Source organism: Numenius arquata, chromosome 28 (genome assembly GCF_964106895.1).
Source record: "Numenius arquata chromosome 28, bNumArq3.hap1.1, whole genome shotgun sequence".
NCBI classification, from domain to species: Eukaryota; Metazoa; Chordata; class Aves; order Charadriiformes; family Scolopacidae; genus Numenius; species Numenius arquata.
Window position 1 is genome coordinate 2,288,245 of NC_133603.1, and position 11,163 is coordinate 2,299,407.

The following is an 11,163-nucleotide window of genomic DNA, read 5'->3' on the forward strand; positions in this document are numbered from 1 at the left end:
AGAAAGAGATCTACAAGTTGAGAACAAACTAAACTACTTGAATAAAATAAAATAGAAATAATGCAATAGATACAAAGTTGGACGAAGCTCCCAGGATGATGTCACCTGCAGGCACTGGGGAAGTCCCAGACTGGACTCTGCCGTGGATGGGAACTGGATTCCAGATCTGGAGTCAGGAACGCACAGATCCGGTCAAAGGCAGACAAACAGACAGGGTGTCGTGGTTTGGCCTCAGACGGCAAAGGACCCCGCGGCAGCCGCTCGCTCAGATCGGGCCCCCCCCGCCAGCGCAGCCGGGAGGGGAGAATCGGAAGAAAAAGGCAAAAACTCGTGGGTTGAGACAAAGGCAATTTAACAGAACAACAAGGGGAGCAAGAAACAACAACAGCAATAACACCGACAGAGGAATATACAACCACGAGTACAGAGGAATATACAACCACGAGTACGATACCACCGCTTGCCAACAGCACGGGGGATGCGCCCGACCGCTCCGCTCCCCCGGGGGATGACTTGCTCTTCCCACACCCCCCGCACCCCCCCGACTTCCTGCCCCTCCCCTTCCCCGGCCAGCTCCTGGTACCCCCTGGGCATGGCTCCCATGGGATGGAATACCTGTGTCCCTGCTAGGTCCTGGGGAGAATTAACCCTATCCCTGCCAGACCCAGGACACAGGGTCCTCCTCGGACGTCGGCCATTGGAGAAAGAGGCCTGACCCTTTGATCCCTCAGCTTTTATACCAAGCGTGGGGCAGATGGGATGGAACACCCCCTTGGCCACTCTTGGGCCCCCATCCTGTCCGCTCCTCCCCACAGCAGCGACCCCTCTACGCTCTGCTGCTTCCCACGCGCTCTGGAGAGACCCCCCTGCAGTGCTGCCTCCAGCTCCGGGGCCACCAACATCAGAAGGACACGGACCCATTGGAGAGGGGCCAGAGGAGGCCACAGAGATGCTGCGAGGGCTGGAGCCCCTCTGCTGTGAGGCCAGGCTGAGAGAGTTGGAGGTTGTCATGGTTAACCCCAACCAGGACCATGCAGAAAGAGGAAAACAGGGAATTCATTCACTACTTCCCATGGGTAGGCCATCTCCAGGATGGTTCAACCATCTCCAGGAAAGCAGGGCTCCATCAACATCACAGTGACTTGGGAAGACAAACGCAGCAATTCCGAACGTCCCCTCCCTTCTTTTCCAGACTTCATATGCCAAGCATGACGTAACACGGTACAGAGTGTCCCCTTGGTCAGTTGGGGTCAGCTGTCCCCCCAGCCTGCTCGCTGGCAGGGCGGTGTGAGGAGCAGAAGAGGCCTTGACTCGCCGTGAGCCCTGCTCAGCAGTAACCAAAACAGCCCTGTGTTACCAACACCGTTTCCAGCACAAATCCAAACCAGCCCCGACCCAGCCCCGGAAGAAAATTAGCTCTGCCCCAGCCCAAACCAGCACAGGTTGCTCTGCCTGGAGAAGAGAAGGCTCCGGGGAGACCTTAGAGCCCCTCGCAGGCCCTAAAGGGGCTACAGGAGAGATGGGGAGGGACTTTTAACAAGGGCACGGATCAAGAGGACAAGGGGTAATGGCTTTAAACTGGAAGAGGGGAGATCTAGATTGAAAACAAGGGAGAAATTCTCCGTGATGAGGCTGGTGAGACACTGGCCCAGGTTGCGCCCAGAGAAGCTGGGGCTGCCCCATCCCTGAAGGTGGTCAAGGCCAGGTTGGAAGGGGCTTTGAGCAACCTGGTCTGGTGGGAGGTGTCCCTGCCCTTCCAACCCAAACCATTCCATGACTCTAGGAAGCCACCCCTCCCCACTACCAACCCTTGCCCCCTAAACCCCACACAGTCCCCAGCCCGGGGGAAAGACCTTTCTCCAGCACCTCTGTCAAGTGGTTCCCATCAGCTCTTGGGGCTTGCTGCAGAGATAAGGCCATGGCTGGGAGCAGCGGGCACTCATGAAATCGTGGTCATTCAGGAACAGACAAGGTTCTTTGCCCACCACTGGGATCCTGCAACAAGCAGCACAGACACCACTGGTACCGTGGGGGTCACGGTTGTCCCCTCGAGCAGCAGGAGGAGACAAGGGCTGCCTGCAAAGGGACAGCCCCAGCAGACACCTCCCACCAGGACCCTGCCCGTCCCACCGCAGGATGGTCTCCCCACAGCCCCAGCTCCCAACGGGACTCACGTCTGGTTGAAGCTGCTGCCATCCACCCACTCCAGGCGCTCGCCCCGTCTCCGCAGCCCAATCCAGTAATCGATGTTGCCCTTCAGGTGTAAGAGAAACTCCTGGGCAGGAAAGAGAGAAGCCAACAGTCAGGAGATGCTGCCAGCCCCACACCAGTCCCTGTCCCAGCCTCACACTGGTCCCACCAGCCTTGCAGGCAGCCCTGGCCCCACACGGCTACCACTGGCCCTGCGTTAGCAGCAGCTCCCACCCCACACCTGCTCGAACAAGCTCCAGGAGCTCACCATCCAGGCCAGCGCTCTTGGTCCTGCTCTGACACAGCTCTGCTCCCACCCCAGGCTCTCCACCCAACACAGGAATCCACCCAAACCCTCACGCATCCGCAACAGCCCCTCACTCACCATTTCCCATTCCCTCCTCAGCACGGCCAGCGAGGCCCCACGCGAGGAGCACTGCTCCTGGCTCCACTCCCAGCTCCCCTGGTCCCTCGAGAAGTAGTAGCAGACATTGCGGTACCCGACCCAGCCATCAGGACACGCCAGCACCGGAGCCACAGGCACAGCTGGATCCCCTCCATGTCTTCCTGCTGGAGAGGGAAGGGCAGAAGGGCAGAGGATTGGGCTCCGCAGGGACCAGGGGACACAGCTGCGTGGGGCAGGGAAGGAGGCAGCCGCTCCTCCCTTACCTGAGAGTACAGCAACAGCCGCGGCCAGAGCCAGGACCAGAGCCACCAGCACAGACACCACCAGGACCCACAGATGATGTGGATACAGCTTGTCTGGAGGGGGAAAGAGTCACTCAGGGTGAGGATGGTGCTGTCCCCCTCCCAACCCCAACACCAGCTGCTCAGGAAACATGGCAGGGACCCCACAGACCCTTTTACCACCCCCACACATCCTTTTACCCCCCTCCCACTCAGCTGCAGCTTCTCAGTCCCCTCCCTGGGCACAGGAACTGCCATGGGGCCGTTCCCAGCTGGCAGCAAGGAACAGTCACACAGAGCAGGGACAAGGCTGTCACCACACACACACTGGGGGACAGCCTGCAGCAGGAGAGCTGCCAGACAGACAGAGATGGGGGGGCTGCTACAGCCACCCCCAGTGAGGACCGAGCAGAATACGAGGATATTTCCAGACAGCTGGAAGAAGCCTCACACTTGCCAGCCCCAGTCCTCACGGGGTGACACAGCCATGGGGACACTGTCCCCTCCCAACAGGGGGGACCCTGCACTCACCCAGGACTCTTCCGTGAATCCTTCTGCCTGCAGCCCCAGGCACCTCTGGGTGGGGGGACGCTCCTCCCTCAGGGGGACTCAGGGGCTCCTCCACGTTCCCATCCCTGGAGCAGAAACCGTTCCTCTCCCCCATGGCGCCCTGGAAAGGGAAATCCCTTGGCTCACAACAAGCAAGACCTTGCGCCCAAGGGATCGCAACTGCTGCCAAAGCCTGTCACCCCACAGGGACACCCAGCGACACCCTGTCCCTGCTCCCCCTGGGAGCCTGTCCCCAGCAAGTCGGGCAACAAACGAGGCCTCCGGGAGCTCAGGGAGCGGCCTGAGCAAAGGAGAGCGGGTCCAGGAGGGAGGAAGCAGATGAGGCAGAACGGATACGGGGACGGCAGAGGGGTTTGGGGGGAAGAAGCCGGTGGCACACGCACCCCGCCGGGACGCAGGGACGGGACGGGGGGGGCGGGGAACGCGCACCCCGCCGGGACGGGACGGGGGGGGGGGACGGGGGGGGCGGGGAACGCGCACCCCGCCGGGACGGGACGGGGGGGGGGACGGGGGGGGCGGGGAACGCGCACCCCGCCGGGACGGGACGGGGGGGGGGGACGGGGGGGGCGGGGAACGCGCACCCCGCCGGGACGGGACGGGGGGGGGGGACGGGGGGGGCGGGGAACGCGCACCCCGCCGGGACGGGACGGGGGGGGGGACGGGGGGGGCGGGGAACGCGCACCCCGCCGGGACGGGACGGGGGGGGGGACGGGGGGGGCGGGGAACGCGCACCCCGCCGGGACGGGACGGGGGGGGGGACGGGGGGGGCGGGGAACGCGCACCCCGCCGGGACGGGACGGGGGGGGGGGACGGGGGGGGCGGGGAACGCGCACCCCGCCGGGACGGGACGGGGGGGGGGGACGGGGGGGGCGGGGAACGCGCACCCCGCCGGGACGCAGGGACGGGACGGGGGGGGACGGGGGGGGCGGGGAACGCGCACCTCGTGGAGAGGGGGGGGAGGGAGAACGCGCACCCCGTCGGGACGGGCTCCGGAGAGCCACGGTCGGGAGAGGAAGCGGGAGTCCCCGGGCTCTCTCTGGGTTGGGGGAGAACCCGGGGATCCTTAGTCCCTCGCTGGGCACTGCTGGGATTGGGGGAATCAGGGGGACCCCTAGCCCTCGCTGTCCGGGGGGGGGGAATATGGAAACGGGCCCAGCCCCTACCTGTCCCCGCACGAAACCACGCGCAGCCGCCGCTCTCTGCGGGCGCAGTCACCGGCGGCCGGGCTTAAAACCGACTCATCCCTCCAATCAGCGCGCAAGAGCGAAGACTGGCGGGGGAGGCAGCCAATCGGAGGCTGCCTTTAAGAAACACCCCTCCCTCCCCCTTCAATCCCCTCCCCTTTTCACACTGTGGAAAATTCCCCGGGGCAGCGCGTCCGGGCACGGGCTATGGGGAGCCCCCGAGAAGGGGAAAAGAGGTTTCCTTGCCGGGTTCAGCGGTCACTGGTCACTGTCAGGGCGGGAGTTGGCCATTAGTGACGTGCTTTGGCGGCTGGAAGCCCCAAAGTGCTAAAACGGGCTGAGATTGGGAGTGGGGCTGAGGAAGAAGTGTTTTTCCGCTGGGGGTGGGGAGACCCCGGCCCAGGTTGCCCGGAGAGGGGGGAGATGGCCCGTCCCTGGAAACACCCCCGGGCAGGTTGGACGGGGCTCTGGGCGACCTGCTCTGCTTGGAGATGTCCCTGCCCGGGGCAGGGGGCTGGACTCCAGGGGCTTTGCGGGTCCCTTCACTCACAAACCAGTTGATGATTCTCCATAAAACCCCCTGGGAAACCGCCTCCAGGTGCCTCACTTTGGCCGGGACATTCTTATGCACATAAATAAATCTTTTCCCTGGATAAGGCAAACTTCTTTCCTCTGCCCGTCGCATCCCTGGGGCTGGACCCTGCTCCCCGCGGCCGGTCCCTCCCTGGGTGGGAGCTCAGGGAGGGAGGATTCAGGAGGAAGAACGGCCTCCTCGGCTGCCGCCTGCTGCAGCGGGGCTTGGCGGTGAGCGATCGCGGGCACTTGAGGACCGGGGGGCATTTTCCAGCCCGTTTTAGCGCTCCTCCTTACGGTATTTTTAATGGGGTCTTGTCAAAGCAGTCCTCTGCTGTCACTCTAGACTTTTCTTGTCACCTCAGTCTTCTCCTGTCACCCCAGTCCTCTCTTGCCACCCCAATCTTGCCAAGGCAGTCGGACTAATTATAGTACACCCCATTAAGGGAGACTACCTCAACTGGTGCCGCAGGGCGGGGCTGGCTGCGAGGCGCAGGAAACGAGAGGAAGATGAACGGGGCGCAGCCGGGGGGATGGATGGTTCGTAACCCGCAGTCATCATGTTATAACCCGCTCTTTTATAACCCCAAGTCATTTTTTTCCTCATTAAAACTTGCCTATTGACGCTAATCAACTCATATCCCTCACCAGGAGAACCCAGCTCTGCCCATCCCTTCTGTCGGGTTTTTTTAAGATCCCTTAGGGCTAGGGGTTGGGGGTTTTTTGAGGAGAAAAAGGCTGGTTTTGGCCCCGGCGTGAAGGGCGGGGGCTGGCGTGGGGGACCCCCGGGGCGAGGCGTCGGGGAGCAGCGAGGGGAAGGGGGGTTGTGGGGCGGCGATGGGAGCTGAACCCAGGGCTGGGCGCTGCCGGGAGCGACCCAAAGAGCTGCCCCGAGGGAAGGGGGGGCTGGGAATCGGTGTCGCCCGGGGGTGTTAGGGGGCTGCTGCCTCCATCGCTGAAAGAGCTGCCCCGAGGGACCGGGAGGGGCTGTTGTCCCAAAGCGGGCTCCTTTTCCCGCTCTGCAGACGCCGATATCAAATCTGCCAATCCCGCTTCTTGGGATTTATAACCGTTTCAACAAGGTTTTCGCTTTTACTCTCTCTCTCACTTAACGCTTCTCTTCCGTTTCGATGGTCACAATCCACCGGACCACAGGTTTTTTTTCCGAACACCCCAATCATCCCACGAAGCTGTCGTGGTTTCGGCTGAATTTACCAAAACCGGACCGGCAGATGGCCCTTCCCCCCGCCTTCACCCCCCTAAAAGAGGGGAGAGGAGGAGAAAGAGATAACGAGATTCAGAAGTTTAGAATGAACTAAACTACTTTAATGAAGAATTACTATTGAAATAAAAATAAAGAAGAAAATAATGAAATAGATACAATATATACAAAACCGTATCAAGCTCCCAGGATGACAGTCACATCACCGGCAGGCACTGGGGAAGTCCCAGACTGGACTCCGCGACGGATGGGAACTGGATTCCAGCTCTGGAGTCAGGAACACACGGATCGGGATCAAAGGCAGGTGGACAGACAGAGTCCTCTCTGGACATCGGCCATCGCAGGAAGGGGGCTGACCCTTTGATCCCTCAGCCTTTATACTGAGCATGGGGCAGATGGGATGGAATACCCCAGTTGGTCAGGTTTGGGTCACCTCTCCTGTCCACTCCTCCCCACCAATGTGACCCCTCTGCGTTTTTTCCCTTTCCGACCCTTTAAGGGGGCAAATAACGAAATGGGATGACCTTGGTTGTTAGAGCAATAAGGATAAGCAAGGGCCTCCCTGCACACCATCCCTTGGCCTGGAGCACAAACATTGGGCTTACCATTCTGAGAACGAGCAGTTTTCTCCACAATATGCCGTTAATTTCAAAGAGTTAGAGGAGGCCTAGCTAGGATGTAAAGGCACAGAACAGAAAATTGGTTCAGTTTTACTTCAAACCGGGACGTTCCACCCCTTATTCCATACCATTTGCATCATGCTTAGATTACAAGTACTATCATCTCTAAAATCTATACACACATACGTATATAGATAGATCTATGTAAGTCACTCAGTTATAATTTATCTCTATATACAAAAGCTAAGACCATTTCACAGCAGATCAGGTTCTCAGGGTAGGAAAGACAGTGTGAAATTCGTTGTGGTTCGTGCCCATGGGTAACATGTCCATCTGGGAGAAGTTTTACTAGATGCCACTTGATCAATCCGGCTAGGCTTCATCATTGCAGTGTCATCCTGAAAAACACTTACAGAACACTGTTATTATAAACAACTAACATCATACTCAGAATGAAGTATTCTCACCCAGGGTCAAATTCCCTTGAGGTACACATGGAACTTCTCCCTTCTTCAGCATCACCCACCAAGTACATCCAGGTCCTTGAGCAAAAACAGTCCCACAAATGGGTTTGCCTTTGCCCGAGGCAGGAAAAACCCATACGGTTTTCCCTGGCATATTCCTTTCATGCACCACAGGGACTTTATCCCCTTCTACAATATGGAAAAGGTCTGATTGAGCAGGACCACCTCGATTGATGGATCCCCTGGTATTAACTGACCAAGTAGCTTGCGCTAAGTGCTTGTCCCAATTTTTAAAGGATCCACCACCCATCGCTTTTAGGGTAGTTTTTAACAATCCATTGTATCGTTCAATTTTTCCAGAAGCTGGTGCATGATAGGGAATATGCTATATCCGCTCAATACCATGTTCTTTTGCCCAGCTACTTATAAGATTGTTTTTGAAATCAGTTCCATTGTCAGACTCAATACTTTCTGGAGTACCATGTCGCCACAAGACTTGCTTTTCGAGGCCCAGGATGGTATTCCTGGCAGTGGCACGGGGCACGGCATAGGTTTCCAACCATCCGGTGCTTCCTTCCACCATTGTAAGCACGTAACGCTTACCCTGGCGGGTTTGAGGGAGTGTGATATAGTCCATTTGCCAAGCCCCCCCACACTTGTATTTCAACCACCGACCTCCATGCCCCAAAGGTTTTAACCTTTTAGCTTGCTTGATTTCGGCGCATGTTTCACAGCCGTGGATAACCTGCGCAATAGCGTCCATGGTTAGATCCACCCCTCGGTCACGAGCCCATTTGTACGTTGCATCTCTTCCTTGATGACCTGAAGTGTCATGGGCCCATCGAGCTAAGAACAATTCACCTTTATGTTCCCAGTCTAAATCTGTCTGGAAAATCTTAGCTGCTCGGTCCACTTGCTGATTGTCCCGATGTTCCTCAGTGGCTCGACTCATAGGTACGTGGGCATCTACATGGCGTACTTTCACGACTAGTTTCTCTGGCCGGTCAGTAATATCTTGCCGTAATTCAGCAGCCCAAATGGGTTTACCCTTGCGCTGCCAGTTGCTCTGCTTCCACTGCTTTAACCATCCCCACAGAGCATTTGCCACCATCCATGAGTCAGTATAAAGATAGAGTATCGGCCACTTTTCTCGCTCAGCAATGTCTAGGGCCAGCTGGATAGCTTTTACCTCTGCAAATTGACTTGATTCACCTTCGCCTTCAGTAGCTTCTGCAACTCGTCGTGTGGGACTCCATACAGCAGCTTTCCATCTTCGATGCTTTCCTACAATACGACAAGATCCATCAGGGAACAAAACATACTGTTTCTCATTATCTGAGAGTTCATTATATGGCGGGGCTTCCTCAGCACGTGTTACCACCTCCTCTGGTGGCATTGTGAAATCTCCGCCTTCGGGCCAGTTTGTGATCACTTCTACAATTCCTGGACGATTTGGGTTTCCTATTCGAGCTCGCTGTGTGATTAAGGCAACCCACTTACTCCAGGTAGCATCAGTGGCATGATGAGTAGAAGGAACTTTACCTTTGAACATCCAGCCCAACACTGGCAATCGGGGCGCCAGGAGGAGCTGTACTTCAGTACCAATTACTTCTGAAGCAGCTCTAACTCCTTCATACGCTGCCAAGATTTCTTTCTCAGTTGGAGTATAGTTGGCCTCGGAGCCTTTATAGCCTCGACTCCAAAATCCCAGGGGTCGACCTCGAGTCTCCCCTGGTCCTTTCTGCCACAGGCTCCAGGTAGGGCCATTATCTCCAGCTGCAGTGTACAGCACATTTTTAATGTCCTGTCCTTTTCGGACTGGTCCAAGTGCTACCGCACGCACAATCGCTGGTTTAATTTGTTCAAAGGCTTGTCGTTGCTCAGGACCCCACACAAACTCATTTTTCTTTTGAGTCACTTCATAGAGAGGTTTCACAATCTGACTATAACCTGGAATATGCATTCTCCAGAAACCCACAACGCCTAAGGCGGCTCGTGTTTCCTTTTTGTTAGTAGGTGGGGACATAGCTGTTATTGTGTTAATCACCTCCATTGGGATCTGGCGACGGCCATCTCGCCATTTAATTCCCAAGAATTGGATGTTTCGTGCAGGTCCCTTGACCTTACCTCTTTTCACAGCAAAACCTGCTTTCAGAAGAATCTCAATTACTTTCTTACCTTTCTTGAAAACTTCTTTTGCTGTATTACCCCACACAATGATGTCATCAATGTCTTGCAGGTGTTCTGGAGCTCCACCCTTCTCCAGTGCAGTCTGGATCAGTCCATGGCAAATAGTAGGGCTGTGTTTCCACCCCTGGGGCAGTCGATTCCGGGTATACTGGACACCCCTCCAGGTGAAAGCAAACTGTGGCCTGCACTCTGCTGCTAAAGGAATAGAGAAAAAGGCATTAGCAATGTCAATTGTAGCATACCACTTGGCTGCCTTCAACTCTAGTTCATATTGCAGTTCTAGCCTGTCTGGCACAGCAGCGCTCAGCGGGGGTGTGACTTCATTCAGGCCACGATAGTCCACTGTTAGCCGCCAGTCACCATCAGACTTGCGCACTGGCCATATCGGGCTGTTAAAGGGTGAGCGAGTCTTGCTGATCACTCCTTGGGTCTCCAGCCGACGAATCAGGTTCTGAACGGGAATCAAAGAATCACGGTTAGTGCGATACTGTCGTCGATGCACCGTGGAAGTAGCAAGTGGTACCTGCTGTTCTTCAACCTTCAGCAATCCTACAACAGAAGGGTCATCTGAAAGACCAGGTAAGGTAGACAGCTGTGTAACACCCTCAGTCTCTACAGCTGCTATACCAAAAGCCCAGCGATACCCTTTCGGGGCTTTGAAATACCCTCCCTTGAGGTAGTCTATGCCAAGGAGGCACGGAGCATCTGGGCCAGTCACAATAGGATGCTTTTCCCATTTATTCTTATTCAAGCTCACTTTGGCCTCCAGTAGAGTCAGTTCTTGAGATCCTCCTGTCACTCCTGCAATAGTGACCGATTCTGTCCCTCTATGATTCGATGGCATTAGGGTACACTGTGCACCAGCGTCCACCAGGGCTCTATGCATTCATGGCTCTAATGTGCCAGGCCATCGATTCCACACAGTCCAATAAACTCGGTTATCCCTCTCCTCCTCCTGGCTGGAGGCAGGGCAACCCTAATGCTGAGGACAGCATCTCCAATTGCAAGGAGAGTTCCTGTCTGGACAGGGGCAATGCATATTCTGAACTGGAGCAGCCATATTCATGTACCCATCCTTTCTTCTCTTTGCTTTACCTTGCAACTCAAGCACTCGTGACTGTAGGGCTGAAGTAGGTTTTTTTATCCCATCTCCTCATGTCCTCTCCATAATTGCAGAGGCAAAGCCCCAGGAAACCTCGGAGTGAGGCCTGTTTCCCTTTGGTTGGTCTCATAGGAGGGTGTTTTTTCTTAATGGCTGCAACTCGGGTCTGGGCTGCAACTCGGGTCTGGGCAGGAGCTGGAGCCTGGGCTGCAACTCGGGTCTGGGCTGCAACTCGGGTCTGGGCAGGAGCTGGAGCCTGGGCTGCAACTCGGGTCTGGGCTGCAACTCGGGTCTGGGCAGGAGCTGGAGCCTGGGCTGCAACTCGGGTCTGGGCAGGAGCTGGGGTCTGGGCAGGAGCTGG

At 56.9% G+C, this 11,163-nt stretch overlaps 1 protein-coding gene across 1 annotated transcript; it reads right to left on the bottom strand.

The window, feature by feature from the left end:
* Positions 1-337: 337 nt before the first annotated feature.
* LOC141476185 (C-type lectin domain family 2 member B-like) lies at positions 338-4,644 on the bottom strand. The gene is made up of 7 exons (XM_074164796.1): positions 4,611-4,644; positions 3,409-3,547; positions 2,860-2,952; positions 2,576-2,760; positions 2,175-2,275; positions 1,867-1,995; positions 338-1,323 (listed from the first exon to the last, which is right to left on the bottom strand). Exons 2-6 carry the CDS (start codon positions 3,539-3,541, stop codon positions 1,872-1,874), a joined length of 636 nt encoding a protein of 211 aa, XP_074020897.1. The 5' UTR covers positions 3,542-3,547; positions 4,611-4,644; the 3' UTR covers positions 338-1,323; positions 1,867-1,871.
* Positions 4,645-11,163: the final 6,519 nt, after the last annotated feature.

Coding starts and splice junctions, on each gene's coding strand:
- LOC141476185 (XM_074164796.1), bottom strand. CDS start 3,541: ATGGGGGAGAGGAACGGTTTCTGCTCCAGGGATGGGAACGTGGAGGAG. Junction 2,276..2,575: donor TGAGGAGGGAATGGGAAATG/GTGAGTGAGGGG, acceptor TTTCCTGCCCAG/GAGTTTCTCTTACACCTGAA. Junction 1,996..2,174: donor GGCAGCAGCTTCAACCAGAC/GTGAGTCCCGTT, acceptor TGCTTGTTGCAG/GATCCCAGTGGTGGGCAAAG.